The 16878-nt window shown below is 43.4% G+C and overlaps 1 protein-coding gene across 6 annotated transcripts in view; it reads right to left on the bottom strand.

Moving 5' to 3' along the window:
- The window catches only part of PKHD1 (PKHD1 ciliary IPT domain containing fibrocystin/polyductin), a 266267-nt gene that overhangs the window by 157717 nt on the left and 91672 nt on the right, over window positions 1–16878 (bottom strand). For all 6 annotated transcript variants that reach the window (XM_083828669.1, XM_083828668.1, XM_083828667.1 and 3 more), the window contains one exon: window positions 11633–11845. In XM_083828669.1, coding sequence (XP_083684795.1) covers window positions 11633–11845 — 213 coding nt within the window. The remainder of the gene's footprint in view (window positions 1–11632; window positions 11846–16878) is intronic.

Genomic DNA, 16878 nt, shown 5'->3' with positions numbered 1-16878 from the left:
AATAAATGACTTGTTTCAGAGCGGAAGGTTTAAAAGACCAACAGTCGTGGCATATTTAAGTAATTTCTTCCCCCCCCAAAAGCACTGAAAGCAGAAACACTCAAAAGTGCTGAAAAATAGATGAATCTGTATAACTCCTTAATTATTGAACTCATTTTTAATAATTAACTGAGCTCAGATTGGAAAAAAAAACACATCTTGAGATCTAAAGCAGGAGAGCCTTCATGCTAAAGGGACAGGACAGACCCTTTAGAATCAAAATGCTATTGCAGGCAAAGTAGGAAGTGAACATTTTACCGAGTGACTTGACAGAAACACACTTAAATACTGAGCAAAATCAAGTTATTAAATGGCAACCCAAAAATGAGATGACTTGAAAACAAATGTCAAAGTCAAAGTTAATCACAATTTGTAGCATAAAGAACATCGTGGCTCCAGGACTCTGGTTTACGCTTCCTGTCAGAAGCGTGATGTGGACATGCAGTCGTGTAGGCTCAGTATCTTTATTAAAAACAAGGTAATTCTGTTGTGTACAATGACGCTGTCTTTTCTATGTTGAGTACAGGAAAAGAAAAATGCTATCAATTTAATTTCTTACAGTCCCCAAAAAAAACATTTTATAAATCCATGTAGGATGCCATATGACATCACTAACTGATTTTTCTTACTCCTAAGAGCTTCAACTAGAGATGAGAATTTGGGCTGTACAGAAATGTCTCAAAATCCCATCAAATCTTCACAAACACAGCAAGGCATGTCCGAGCATACTTATCTCCAGGGTTACAAGAAAGTCTGTCTACAGTCAGTGTAGGGTTTAAGGGACACTTAAGTGTAGGGCTTAAATGCACACAACTTCTGAATGGTCAAGGTGAGTGAGGTATTTAACTGGCTTGATGAATTTGTCATGCCCATAAGAGCTAAATTAACTATGTTTAACACATCTTTCTCCCTGTGAGTTCTTCAGCTTCCACCTTTGCCTTTACTCTTTGCCTTCAACTCTCTGCCCAACCCACAGCCTGTCTTGGGGTCAGTATTTGAATACTATGTGTGCCCACCTCTCCTAAAGATTGTGATCACCGTCTTCTCACACATCTTCACTAATATATCAATGAACCAGTAACACGTTTAGAGAACGTCTTCAGGTCTTCTCGTTCTACAGCTCGGCTTCTTCCATAAGATTGTCCTGGAGTGCTGCTGCTTCCTCCAGATTTTCACAGTTATTGGCCATAATCTTTCAGCTTTTTGTTTTTTTCCTTTCCAGAACATCCTGCTTCAACATGCATCAGTCCTTCCCAGGAGTATACTCAGCACAGTCGCTCTTCTCCATCTGATTTATTCTCTTGCAATCTGCATCCACAGACAACATGCTCACGTTCTTTACTCCAGCAGCAACCAGAAGGCATTTGAAACCCCAGCTCGCTCTGCCTGGTGATTCTTTGGAAAATATATGCTCCTGCCCAGAAAACAAGATTTTTTGGAGAAGGTGCTGTCACCTAGCATAAGATACCCAGGGAACCTCCTATCCAATCCTGACAGCAACCAGTGTGAGGCAAAACCAGAATTAGGCAGAGCTGGAGAGTTTGGATTACGCACTGCAGTGCTGGTAGAAAACAGACTCTTGAAATGACTTTAAATAAGGACTGGTTCCATCCCTAAGCCTGCCACAGGACCATTGGTCTTTCTCCCAAAAGCTTTTTAAATGTTTCAAACATTTCATGTTTGATGTCTCTTCTAGATGCATTGCATGGGACTGCAAGCTTTGAACCCTTCTCCTCTGAGTACACAGGGCCAGAATCCTGCTACATCTCTCCTTCACTCTTATTTACCATAAATTAATTAACTCAGGTTATGAACGCAGAGTTGGTTTGCAGTGTTGACAGACTATAAAGCTCTTTACACCTTTTGACAGTTTCCTGGAGCTTTAAAGTTGAGGTAATGAGATCTCTTTATACCACAAAAGGAATTTATAAGAACTGCAGGGCTCAGACACACAATCTACTTACCGTTACTATACAAGTTATTCTGCAGATAATCTGTCAATCTGTTGCAGCTACATTGTAAATCTTTAGTGTAAATGAGAATAAGATCTTTCAATTCCCATGAACAAAGCAAAAAGAAACAAGCAGTTTACATTTCCCCAAAACAAAGGAATGTTGCAAGAGACAGAGTTAAAAATGTAATTCAATGTATTACAGTGATGATAAAAAAAAAATAGAAAAGACAAAACCAGGAAAAAAACAAAACAAAACAAAAGCACAATATCGTCTCTGGTAATAAAAAGCAACACAATTTACTGCAGCATTTCAGGTGTCAGATGGCCTAAGGAATCCAGCTTCCTCTCCACTGTCATATTCCCTTATTATTAACTTTTCTTTATCCAGATTGAACTGCCCATTCAAATTTAGCTTGAACGTTCCAAAAATTTCCAAATGTCAAAGTGATAAATGGCAATACAGCCATTGGAAATGGTTGCTTCAAGAAAAGAGATTTAAAAAAAATATTTTAAGATCCCGGACAGAGACTTTCTGATGATGCTGCTTCACAGTTAATAAAAATAAATAAATAAATAGTAGCAATGTAAAAACTAGCTTAAGTAAAAAGTAATAGGATATCTTTTCCAGAAAGCCTCCCTGGTCTGTGTTTCTGCAGCCCCCTGTGGTCAAATGGACCTTAAGGCTCTGGATCCTTAAGTTAAGGACACGGAGAAATTGTGTCATGACATGAACTTGTATTTGGTAGAATAGGATAGGATAAAATGGAATGGAATGGAATGGAATGGAATGGAATGGAATGGAATGGAATGGAATGGAATGGAATGGAATGGAATGGAATGGAATGGAATGGAATGGAATGGAATGGAATGGAATAGAATAGAATAGAATAGAATAGAATAGAATAGAATAGAATAGAATAGAATAGAATAGAATAGAATAGAATAGAATAGAATAGAATAGAATAGAATAGAATAGAATAGAATAGAATAGAATAGAATAGAATAGAAAGTTCATTTAGAAGGGACCTATCATCAAGTCCAATTGCCGACCTCCTCAGGGCGAACCAGAAGTTAAAGCATTTTCTTTTAAAATGTGCCACATGCATGACCTCTAGCAGTGGTTAGTCCAGTCATTGACCATAAAGTGAAGAAAATCAGAAAATGAAGAATGAGAGCTGCTTCCCTACAGTTTCTCATTTGCTTTAAAACATCCACCTGAACCAGGAGCCTTCAGCACTTGCTGACCAGTTCTCTGCCACACACTGTGCACTTGAATGTCACCACCTTACTTTTGCTTTCCATTAATTCCAGTCCAAGGCATACTCCCTAAGCATCTGCACATTTCTAGCTGGTTTTGCAGTGAATTGATGTGTGTGGGAAGCTCTTGGGGAGATGCAGACAGCTTTCCTGCACCTTTCCTGCCACAACCAGTGCAGAAAGCTTTTGTTTTGTGCCCCAAGGTAAAATAGCAGGTCCTTGTTTGTTTGTAATTGCTCATTAACCCTTAGGACACCCAGGAGTTAATCAGTTTTCAAGTGCTGCACAAGGGTGTTTTAGATGGGATTTGAGCATGGGCTCAAAACATAGCTCATCTGAGGTTCCCATTGTGTGGGACCAAGTCCAGTATAAGACATGAGCTTTACACAATCAATGGGAAGACTGGGACAGGAAATTTGGACCTACAGAGATGTCTCGTGTGGACCTCAGTAGGTCCCTGTGCCCAAAGCCATTGTGTGCCACTTCCGTGGAGAGGATCTGATGCTGCATACCACCAGGGCAGGAGATTCAGGTGCAGCTCTGGGCTGAAGTTGCCCGTGGAACACAAGGACATGGCACATTACCTAGCAGATACTTTCTGTCAAAGCAATGTGGATGCACGGAGGTGCATCACAGCTCAGTCTTTAACCATTGGCTTTTAACATACTCGGTGGCCTGTTCATCCAAGGCCAGTTGCAAGACACAGCTTCGGAATCTCTCTGGCTTCTTCCTCCAGGAAGAAAGTTAAATAGGAGTGATATTATATCCACTATAAGTGGTTTCCGCAGCCAGACAGAAAATGTGATTTCACATCGTCCAAACCTTCAATGTCTTCCACAGAAGAAAACTTCTGCAGAAATTCTACTTTTGGAATCATTAGACTGTTTTTGCTCTTTGTACTAATGTCACTTCAGGGTTTTAGGGTTTTGATTTTTACTCTGTAAAAACACTACATTTCACTGATGTGGAAATGTTGATATGAATCAGATATAACATTAAAAATAATATTGTGAACATCCAAATGAAATCAGAATGATACAACTAAACACTTTTGCTTTTTCCCAGTGGGGAGAAAAATCTGACATCATCTGAAAGAGGAGAAAAAGTAAATCATTTTGATTTTCTTCAGTAGAAAATATCCTTGAAAAATGATCTAGTCCTGCTGAATGCTTTCCCTTTCGTGAAACCAGTTTTCACCTTAAAACAGTTCCACCTAAAAACAGTTCCACCTAAATATTCTTGAAGAGCACCCTCAAGAAAGCAAGGAGCATCTTACTGAGGCCATGAAGGGCTATGTGATCAAACAGGTCCACAGAAACTCTATGAAAACAGCTCACATCCAAAGGTGCCACGAAGGAAATCCTCTTTAAACTGACACCAGGAACAAAATGCTTCCAATGTGGCAGCCAACTACTGCATATTCTCCTGGAGAGCTGCACGCAGCTGTTAACATTTTGCATTATTGCCAGTTAATCTTTTGCCAGCAGGAGCGGTTATGCGGGGTGGCATGATTGCTTAAATGCTAAAATCACTTTGCTACACCCCTGACACATGATGGAAGGGAATGAGACAAGCAGGAAAAGCAAGGATGAACCCAAAAGGAGGACTCTGCCTTGCTCAGCCTGCAGCACAGCAAAAACTCAGATCTGGGACCAAGCTTCTCAGCCTGCCAATGTTTGCAGGCTTTCTCCTGTCTTTGGTAGGAATTCAAATTTTTGTTGTTAGCTTCTCTCCCTCCACCCAGTCTCCTGGTTGAAGTTGGAGCCAGAGTTGCAGGGCATGTTTTAGTGTTATATTCAAAGGTTTAAAAGACAACTATTTGATCACACAGAAAGACCATGCATTTGTAGTAACCTACAGACCTTCCCTCTCTGCAAAGAAACAGAAGCTACATATTAGATATACTCAGTCATTGACCATCTCCCCGTGCCCTTTACAGCCCATCACATTGTTTCCCTCATTAAGATCGGCACCAAAATATGGAGTGAGTGGTTTAAGTTTATATCAAAGATGATCGATGTGTTTCTGCTAGAAAGAAGGGCAAGCTATGAAAGACACAGCATCTCTCCCTGAGCTCAGCTTTACACGATCTGTTTTGTTTTTTTTTTTCTCCCCATCTGCTAGGTCTTTAAAATCTAATGGTCATCTTATATTTGTGAATAAGAAAGTGAAGGCACAAGTCATTGTACATTAGTTACTCCATGGGAAGTGCCTAAGTGCAGTCTCTTACCCCCAGTGAACACAAGGGGATCCAAGGCAGCTTAGCCTTCTGTTCAGGAGCCATCTGCTTTAATGCATCATGTTCAAGTCAAGGTCTTGAAAGGAAAAATGTTATTGCAGAAGGCAAAAAGCCTCCTGCAACCACACAAAGCAACTAACATGTAGGGAAAACTAACTCATGGAAGTGGCCCCAGCAAGGGAAAGGGGATTTGAATTTACGGTGTGTAAACCAGTGATTTCAGTTAATGGGAAATAATAAGTATTGCATATGTGACTGTTTCAGTAAGGTAAAAAAGTACATCTTATCTCTAGAAGATCTCTGCACCCTATCTTGAATCCCTTTGCTAAGATTTTATTTTCCCCCTGGGAAGTTTTCTTTCTCAAATGTGAGTAAAGCAGAACAAATTCTCTCATGTTGTCTATGATCTCTTAATCTCAAACTCAGCACAGATACATAACACTGCTTAATGGAGGAAAAGCAAGAAGCATTTGATTAAATGGCTGCTCTCTTGAGGAATGCACTGGCTCTGTACAGCACGGCACACAGCTCACAAATGTTTTGTGGTTTATTATTGATTAAATGTGATTAAAATGAATAATGGGTTCAACTGATAAAAACACTTTTTGCCTGAGTTAACCCTGGAAATATTTAAGATTTCTTCGGTTTCAAAGTCTGGAATTTAAGAAGTACAAAATTGCCTGTTCTCATCTTCCACCATCAGCATCCACTTGCAAATATTTCAAGTGCAGGACTGATCTTTGAAGCAGGACTATCCGTGATGTTAGGGGACTGAAATAACCACTGACACCTCTGTTGTCATTATGTTGATTAGAAACAGGCATGGTATTAAATAAAAAGGTCTCTGGGAATCATTTTTCTTTACCCCTCAGCTTTCAGGCTTTGGACAAAGTGTATGTAGCATGTTATTAAATCCAAAACATAGCATCCTCCATCTAGTTGGACAGGCAGGTATTATTAGTCAAAATGCAGGTATCAAGCTCATATATTCGTGTCTCAGATCATCACAGTGTTGGTACTGACAAGGTTTCAGGTAAAAATATAGCAAAAGTGCTCCTCTTTGTTTGGGATGAGGCACAGTGTGCTTCAGCAAGACACAATGGAATAATGACTTCGTGGACACAGGACTGCTAAAATATGGAGCAAAAAGGGGGAAAGGCCTTTAACATTTTCCCATCCATAAGAGTGTTGTGCCCACAAAATCAGGCTATTGCAAAGGTTGGGTGTCCTGGGCCACTGATGCAGTATCTCCAGCTACGCTGCACCCAAACATTGTCCCGGCCCACTGGTCAGCATCTGCCGGTGCCTCCAACCCGATTTCCCTGGAAAGGCCAAAGGCACAAGAACAGCCAATGCCACCATGCTAACCCTCTCTCCTGAAGTTTGTCAGGAGAGTTTCTTGGGGAATAAAGTGCAAACGGAGCTGGAGACAGTGATAAATTTCCCTTCTGAACAATCAATAAAAGTCTCCCAGCCCCGCTCAGGCCCCTACTGCAGATGCGAGGGCCATAATTACATTGTCAAAAAGTGGAGTTGCCCCGGCTGACTGAACCCCCCTGTAAAACTGACATGTGATTGACAGGCAGTTTATGGGTGGCACGCTCTGACTGGCAGGGGAGTTGGCTAAAGCCAAAGGCAACAGTGAAATTTCCCAGCCTGCTACAACCACCGGAGCAAAGGACCGCTGCTCGCGAGGGAATTGTGGGAAACCCTTAGTCATATTAACATATCAAAGTGAGGAGCTGACAGCGCTTACTAAACAATCTGAAGTCAACCATAGCTGCAAAGCATCCCCCAAACCTCCCCGTCTGAAGGAGAAAAGGAATTAAAATGCATTCACTCCTGTCTTCACCCAAGACAGCTACGAATTTGAAAGCCTGCTTATTTAATGATTTTGATCTGCGATAACATACATATACGTGTGGATGTATATATATCACATATATTGCTGAGCATGTCAGCCTCTTTTATATATGTATTTGATACGAAAGAGGCTGACATGCTCAACAATTTGTTCTATACCACAGGCCAGACTGTTGCTAAATTGGAGCCAGGACAACATATTTCTGTTTGATGTAAGCAATACGAAGCCAGCAAAAGAAAGCACTTCTTTTGGCCTTATTTTCTACAGCGCTGCTACTGCTTCAATGCTAAATTGCAGATTACATGGTTTGAATCAATCTTAATTGCAGCCATGCACTGGGAGTGTATGTCATGCCGAGCTCAAAAGTGGCTTCATGGCTATGTCTTTGAGCTGCTCACTGATACACCAGGGGTACAAAATATGACTGGAAATGTTGCTGTGCAAAGGGACCTGGACAGGCAGGAGAGGCGGGCTGACACAAACCTGCAGCTCGACGAGGAGAAGCCCAAAGTCCTGCCCCTGGGGAGGAACAGGCCCAGCACCAGGACAGGCTGGGGGCACCCAGCTGGAAAGCGGCTCTGCAGAAATGGGCCTGGGGGGCACCAAGGCGATGTGAGCCAGCAATGGGCCTTTGGGCAGAAAAAAGGGCTGCATTAAGTAAAGCATCGCCTGCAGGTCGAGGAAGGGGATCCTGCCCCTCTGCTCAGCACTGGTGACGCCGCACCTGAGTGCTGGGACCAGTCCTGGGCCCCCCAGCACAGAGAGACCTGGGCCCAGCGGGGAGAGCCCAGGCCGGGGCCCCCAGGGTGCTGCCGGGCCCGGAGCCCCCGTGCTGTGAGGAGAGGCTGCGAGAGCTGGGGCTGCTCGGCCTGGAGCAGAGGAGGCTCCGGGGGAGCTCCCCCATGGCCGTCAGGACCCGCAGGGAGGTGCGGAGAGGCCGGAGCCGGGCTCTGCTCGGCGGTGCCCAGGGCCGGGCCCAGAGGCCCCGGGCCCAGCCCGGAGCCCCGGCGGCTCCCCCTGCCCCTCAGGCAGCACTGCTGGGCCGGGCGGGTGCCGGAGCCCTGGCACAGGCTGCCCCGAGAGGGGCCGGGGGCTGCTCCTTGGAGAGCTCCCCGAGCCCAGGGCCGTGGGGCTGGGCACCCTGCTGGGGCAGGGGGGGACAGGGGCACCCAGGGGTCCCTGTCACCTTAACCATTCTGTAATAAGGCCCAAGCCCTGCTCATGCTGTTCTCACAGACTTTGCTGCCTTCTGCATGTCTCTGTACAGTGGGTACTCGTTGCAGACAAGCAGGGTTGTAACTGAGTCAGGTGGTTCTGATGAAAGCTTGAGCTTACTAGGTTCAGGCCTTGGGCTACAAACACAGACCTCACCCTCAGTTTCCTCAGAAAAGAAGAATTGCTGAGAATTATGGCACTGAGTAAAACATATGGAATATCAGCAACAAATCCTTTGAGAGTGGACACCTGGATGTGCTTCCCTCAATCATACCATTAGGGTAACCCCTTGGAAAGTACTTCTGCCCTGTTTGTGTAATTTGATGTGTCTGTGAGGACAGAGTCAACAAGCTGGTCATGAGGTAGGCTCAGAAGGGAAACAAGAGGCACAACCTGCAAGGAGATGCTATGTTGTTTTTTTCCCCACATTGCTAGAAAACAAAACAGCATGAAGAAGTCAAGGCTTTTGCAGTGCGCTGACAATGTAAGGATAAAATCCTGACTTCCTTAAAGAGGTCAAACCAAGAAGAATTCCTTAAGCTACAAGGAGAAGACACAGAAAGAGATACAGCAAAAGCCTTTATAAGGCAAATTCAAATCAGATACCTTAATATGTCCCTTAAAAACATAAAATAAAAACATGGATGATTAACCAAATTAATCCCCTGGAACAAGCTTCCACAGAAAATGCTGGCTTCTGTTTCCCTTGATGTCCTCAGACAAAGACCAAGCCTTTCTGGAAGGCATGCTTTAATCTAATGTGAGTTACTGAACTCAAAGCTGGGATAACTGTGTGAAACTCAATGGCCAGTAAAGGACAGTCAATTCAGCCTAGATGATCTAATAGCACTTCTTCAGAGAGCCCCTCTAGGAAATGGGATAGAAACACTATCCTTCTGCTCAAAACGGGTTACTGAAATTATAAAAGCCATCTGCAAGCACTAAATATTTCAGCCTCGCTGTGTATCGACGGAGTCGTCAAGAGCTCACGACGTGGCTTTCAGCACGAGTCCAGGTGTAGTGAAGCCCCCCTCCTCTGCTGCTTCAAGGGGCATCTTCTCCAGCTTCCACTCACCCCTCCTGACTCAGAAAAGCATCTGCTCGCGGAGTGCCCTCCAACCACCGACCTCGCCTGACCTTGCTCAGCTCCCGTGAACTGACAGGATCACGGCACAGCAGCACGGCTCGCTCCCTATGTGCTCAGATCGTACCCCTTGGTGTCTTGCATTATTTTTGACTGAGAGCCATACGTGTCAGTAACGCTCAGATGGCAACATTTCTGCCTGTGGGCCAGGAGAGGGTAAGTTCAAGCCCTGCTGGAGGACACGGATGCCTACCAATCTGAAGGTTGACATGCAAGAACAGAAGTGAGGGAGATGAGGCGTTCAGACATATTTTTTTTCTCCTAAGATGCATACTGCCTTTAAAAACAGCACATTAGTTAAGAGCTTGATGTGTGTGCATTTCACCAATATTCTAAGCATGCTGAGTTGGGACCTGAATTCCACATCCAAACTACTGAAACAAGACCGTGCCATTTAATACCAACATTTCACAGCCCTTCAAAAAATCTCTATATCTAAATTCTTGTCCTGGTTGCAGCTGAGATAGAGTTAATTATCTTCATGGTGGCTGGTATGATGCTGTGCTTTGGATTGAGGAGGAAAATAATGCTGATAACACCCTGATGTTTAAGCAGTGTTTGTGCTAAGTCAAGGCCTTTGCAGCTTCTCCTGCTTCCCTGCCAGTGAGGAGGCTGGGGGTCCAAGGAGCTGGGAGGGGACACAGGCAGGACAGCTGTCCCAGACTGGCCAGAGGGCTGTCTCATATCATGTTGGTGTCCTGTGGGTGGGGGGCTGCTCCTCAGGGACTGGCTGGGCATTGGTCAGTGGGTGATGAGCAATTGCATTGTGTATCACTTGTGTTGGATATTATTACTATTATTTTCCCTTCCTTTTCTGTCCTATTCAACTCATGTGTTTTACCTTTTCCCAATTCTCTCTCCCATCCCGCTTTGGTGTGGGGTGAGTGAAAGGCTGGGTGGTTAACAGGCTGGGTTATACCACAATAATTCTTCTACCCCATAACGTGAAACCTGTATTCATCCACAAACCCATGCCAATTTCTGTCCTTTAGATCCCCTGTCCCACCTGATAAGAATGTAAAGTTTGGGCTCTGTGGGGCTCCCTTTCAGAGAAAAGCCCAGTGGTTAGAGCAGAGTGGTTATGTCGGACTGAAATTCTTGGCAGAGCCACAGTTTTTCTGCATAGCCCTGGGCTTGTCACTTGTGACAACAACCTGTGCAGAGCCGGTGTGAGTGTGTGGACCGATAGGACATCAGAGATGCCAGTTGTGCTCCTAACACTAGAGACAGACAGCTGGAGGAGAAGGGGAAAACACGCTGCCAGGAGTGCTTTGCTGCTGCTGTGAAGAGAAGTAGCATCCCCACTCCAGCTGGCATAGGATGCTAACTGCAGCACACTTGGCATTGCTTCACCATGGGACCTGCCTGGCAGACCACCCACTCTTCGCTACCCCAAGATCCACACCTTCTCTGAGGAGGAAACCTCCTAGTTGTAATGGAGAGGAGGAGAAAAGGATACCCCATTCTAGTAGCAGAGCAGACCCCCAGGATACACAGCAGAGAATGAACGTCTGGTTCCCAAGGGATGGAGACTTTCGTTTGTGGATAGAAATGCACAAATCCAGACTTCTAGGCACCTAAATGAGCGCCAAGGTTTCACAACTACTTGATACCATCTAGTTTCTTCTTAGGGTCGAGATTTTCAAAACGACTCTGCTCCCAGTATGGGAGCTCTTACAGAGATACAGCACTGGGCTTTAGTGCCTAAGATACTGCAGGAACAGAAGCCTCAAAATGAATTAAAAGCCATGAATTTCTGGCCCTAAAGACTGATTTCAATATATACTTCAGCGTAATAAGATATCCAAGTTCATAACCAAAACTTTTTTTTCTCCGAACACATGCTTTTATTTTTTCCCTTTATTTTTTAATTCAATTTTAATTCAATTTGCTTTTAAAGAGATGGAAAAATGTACTCACCATGGATGGAGAGGGTCCCATTCCTCACTGCCAGGAACTTGGCCCCATATGGAAACATTGGTGGAGAATGGAGGCTTCCATAGAGATAGATGTGTGCTTTGTGATGGAAAGGGGCCTCAGAGGATCCCACCTGGAGCTCTCCTCCATCAGATATCAGAATGGAATGAGCATGCAGTTCTACAGGTCCTGGACCAGTGAACAGGAGCTTGCCACCTGAAGACAACAGAAGAGTAAAATGCAACCATTGACCTCAAAACCAGTCATTATCTCGTAGTCAAAAGAGCTGTAAGAGATGGGTGAAACGATGGTTTTGCAATAACGTTATGAGATTAAGGGTAAAACAATATTGCTTTCTGCAGAAATCCAACTTTGCCCTGTACTTCTCCCTGTGGACTTATCTGCTTTTTACATACTCCTTTTTGTAATAAAGATCTCATTAACTCAGTCCATTTCTCACTTCTGCCACAGGCTTTATTTCTAGACTTGAGCAAGACCACTCAGCCTGGGCAGACATCTAAGTCTCTCCAACTCCAGTTCAAGGTAGTAATGTTCAGAAAATCCCAGTCCTAACCTACTCACTCTCTAACTGTTAAAAAGAAATACTATTACTTAATTTGTATGTTCCTTTTCAGATTACAAACTGCTTGTGACAGGGAGAGGTGAGTGGAAAACAGCTTTGGAACACAAGAATTGGCAACTTGTTTAGTTCAGTGGTTGACTTAATCCTGCGTATTCTTCCAGCTGCTGTTCAAAACCAGATGCTTCCAAACAGAGTCTAAGAAACTTCTCCCTGTTAGCTGGCTGCGAGCTGATCCCCTCAACCCATGAAAGCCTCATTTTAATCCCTAATTAGAGGTTAGCTTCACCCCAAAGCATAAGGTTTCATCTCCCTGCCAACATTTTCCTTCTACCATCTATTAGTATAACTGGATAGGTTTTGTCAGTAATTTAGATCTGATCCTTCGAGTCTTTTTAATACTCAGTCTCAATAACTTCTTGAGTCAATGAATTCCGTGGTCTAAGTCAAATAGTTCATGAAAAGGCATTTCCATCCCTTGGTTTCAACTCAAGTCTCTTTCCAGTTCTGTCAAATGCCTCTTTTGTTCTTGACTTGTGTGAGCTGACAACCCCACTCTGTCTCAGGGTGGTTCACTCTTTGGCATCCTTTCATATTTTCTCACCTACAAAGGACACTGTCACTACCTTTACAGTGTGCTTGCACAGAGCGGACTCCCAGATATTTAATAATTCTGCTTTTGGGATATGTCTTCCTAGGTCAAGCCATGCTTCCCAGGAGCTCGCCTGGAAGCCTGGCAGCCTCATAGCTCCTTACAAAGGGTCTCTGAGCCTCCCACCATTTCCCTTTATGAAGCAGCCATGGCCAGCTTCCTATTGTTGTTAGCAGGTTTTAATGGTGACCTTTATAACTACCAAACTGCTGGCTTTCCTCCTCAACGAGACACTACCAATCCTTAGCATGAAGGATTAGGGACATCAGACCTCTGCTTTAATTTCAGTATTGAGGCAAAGTAGAAGGGTAGAAGTTTTAATATAGAAATCAGATTTAAAAATCCTTTGATCATAACCCCTACTTGGATCAGGTCCTCTTGCTCACAGTGATACCGGAGCTGCACAGCACTTGTCTGCCTTTCCCACCCCATTGCATCCTGTCCTGACCTCCTTATTTATTCTTGCACTGGTGAGCTTTAATTGTTGAACCTAATTTCTTAGTCTCACGACAAAGCTGGTATTTGAATAAGAACTACCCCATTAAATATTTTCTTTGCAGATTTCAGTAGGTTCCAGATAAGTTAATACAGAATATGCTTAGTAGACGGAAGAAATAAACCTCACATTTTCTTGCTTATAAGCACTGGGAACCATGGGACTGCTCCCACAAACACCAGCTCCCCTATGTATAAGCTGCCTCTTTCCCTAGACATGCTTTCTATATACAAATGTATTTCTGTTAAGCTTGCTTTGCTAGAACCAGTTATGTTGTGTTTTTACAAATTATACTGAATACACACTGATAAACCAGCATGAATTTCAGCTCGTTTCACTCAAAATGACAGAAGATTTCTGATTTATTCTGAGATACGTCTGAGACTTCTAGAAAAATGAAATGTTGCTAATACAAGAATGTGCTATGCTGAAATAGGGATAATATTTGAAATGGTATTCATTTGCAGACTGAAGGGACCATTAGATCCTATCGCCTGATGGTTTGTGCACATCATGCTATTGAAAAACTGGAGGAAGTCGAGTCATCTGTGTTTGACTGCTGTATACCCTCCAGAAAGGCAGATAATCAATTAAGTGACTTGGGGACATCATTCTACCAATTTCTACGATCATTTTTCCAACAGCTAATCTCCATTACTGTTCACAACTTCTGCTTTATTTCCAATCACAACTTGTCAAGGATGAGCTTTCAGACAGTGGTTGTCTTTGTGCCCTCCTGCGTTGCACAGCAGAGAGGTTTGCAAAACAGCATTTTCTGCAAAAGTATTTGCAGGTAAATGGCAATTAAACCAAGTCTCGGCATTCATTCAGCGTGGTTTGTAATGTTTTTAAGACTCTTCCTGAAAGGAGTCATAGAATAATAGAATCATTAAAGTTGGAAAAGCCCTCCAAGATCACCTGCTCCAACCACCCCCCTACCACCAATGTCACCCATTGAACCATGTCCCTAAGCACCACGTCCAACCTTTCCCTGAACACCGCCAGGGACGGTGACGCCACCACCTCCCTGGGCAACCCGTCCCAATGCCTGGCTGCTCTTTCTGAGAAGAAATGTCTCCACATTTCTAACCTAAACATCCATTCTCTCCCACAGCCTGATTCTCCTGAAATGGGGAACCCAGACCTCCTGATCCTTCTGCTTCTTTATCATTCTTGTTGGTGCTGCCTACAGAGGCAAAACTGCCTTATTCCCATACTCTACATCTTGCTTTTCCCATAAAAAATATACTACCTCCTTTTGTTTCTTCATTACACTGAGAGGTTAAGTGGGCTTCCTTGGTCACATGGACTCCTGAAGCTTTCCATGACTGCAGTTTTCTCTGACAAAGTCCCTTCCTGTGTGACCACAACTTTTGTTCCTTGTTCCTGCCTGCCCAGCTGTCTACTCAATGGGGTAAATCTGCGTTTGGTTTGAACGGCATTCACAAATGTGATCAGTGATGGATCTCCATTTACTGCCAGACCACCATTGATGGTATCTTTGGTATCCAAGTAGACATGAAAATGATTTCACACCAACAATTTATGTTTTGTGAGTGCATTTCATGTCTGGCATGTGATTTTGCCAGGGGATCCTCAGTTGGTCATCACACCACGGCATTTTACTGCATTAACTTAATCAAACAAACATTATTTTCTTAGAAAATGAACTAAAGTTTGTTGTCTTTTTTTCTTTAGGATCTATTTTTCATAAAACTTCTATCCTGTCATTCACTGTATTTTTGTGGTTAGTAATTTATGGATTCAATCAGCCATAACATATAACTTCATCTAGTTTTCTGCTTTGACCTGTACTTGATATCAGACTAAGCAGCCAGTAACTTTACCTGTTTGCATCCTGACACAAGATCAGAACTTCTGCAGCCTTCTGTAATTTCCCAAGTACTCTGAAATTAATATCTATGTACCATGGAATGCTTCTACCAGCAGTTTTAAAGCTCTCGAATGAAACTGGACCTGTTGATTTAAGAATGTGTATTCCTGAAAGACACTATTTAACATTTTCTTCAGTAATAAATGGACTGATGATCCATCTTCCTCCTGTAATATAACTTACCATCCTGTTCCTTCCCACACTGAGAACAGAAATATTTATTAAATACATTTGCCTTATAGCTGCAGTGTTAATAATTTTATCACTGCAATCTAGAGATGGAACTATAAATCACTGCGATTTATTTTATTCCTAACATAAAAAAGACATCTTCCTCAAGGTCTTTATTGACTTCCTATGCTCTATTCCCACTGAAATATAGTCATTTCTGTTTCCACTTCTCTTCATATGATTTTTAATGAGTATTCTAATTGCTGCTATGCTGCACTACTAAACCAGGAAGGCTGGTAGCCAGAGTTGTCCCATCTCCTCATTGCAAAATCACACTTCTGCTGCAAACAACCTTCCCAAATCTTTTCCTAAGTTTCAGCCACTCATTGCCCATCCATAATTTTCAAGCTGTCTATAGGATAGCTTAGAAATACTAAATTCCTCCCACCAACATTTCTATCGCCCCAAAGTGGGATGGAAGGGATGGGAGTACATCTTCACCCGTAAGACTCCCAAGTCCTTTTCTGATTGCATCCGTTTCAGTGCAACTCGAGGCAGCTGTGGGAAGACGCTCATTTCCCATAAGGGTCTGGGATTTACCTGCTTCTGCCCTGCCTCCACAGGGTCTGCTGAGCACTTTTCTGTACAAGGTGGCTTTGGCATGTCAAGTGTTGCCCATCCTCATACAGAGCCCAAAAATCACTGTCTGCCTCCTCATGAACGATGAGTCCTCTATCTCCTTTTTGTCTCCTTTCCTTGTTTTACAATCCCCTGTTCCTTAGTATTAGGCTAACTATATGTCAGTTGTTCTGAACAATTTTTCCCTTTCTGGGTGAAAATTTGGTTCTGCTGGGTCAGTAAGAATTGAACCTCAAGGTGGAGGCCGTTGCCTGGCTCCTGGGTTTCTCTGTCCCTAGGGACAATGACAATCCTAAACACACTTGGCAGTGGTGCAGAGGTTTGTGAGGTCATGACCGCCAAAAGACATCTGCTGCATGAGATGCTCTGGCTTTCCCTTAGTAGCAGCAGTCAGACCCCAATGTAATCAAAGGAACCAAGTATCAGCTTGGCTGATCAGCTACAATCAGATACAACTGATGGTCACAACTTAATGCAGTTGTAACCTGGCCATTTGCAAAGCTTCTGAATTCTGTCCAGAATGAAGCCAAAAGACACCTGTTCTTTGGGTTAAAAAAAAAAAAAGTGTAAAAAGAAAAATTCAGCTGCTGAAGATTAAAAAAGCAACAGAGGGAAGGGGAAGGGGGGAGAGGGGAGGGGAGAGGAGAGCCGAGCCATTAGCAGGGATTCGTTTAGTCATTAAACAAGTCTAAGTGTAAAATAAACTAGCCAAACTTATACATACTTGTGTCAAAAAATTATATGTGGTCCCTCTAACCCTCAGCTCTCTGTATTTCTATGCTTTTCATTGGGTCAGAATAAATATACAGCTGCTGCT

Source organism: Anser anser (assembly GCF_964211835.1).
Source record: "Anser anser genome assembly, chromosome: 3".
Taxonomy (NCBI): domain Eukaryota; kingdom Metazoa; phylum Chordata; class Aves; order Anseriformes; family Anatidae; genus Anser; species Anser anser.
This window is presented reverse-complemented; position numbering and strand designations above follow the sequence as displayed.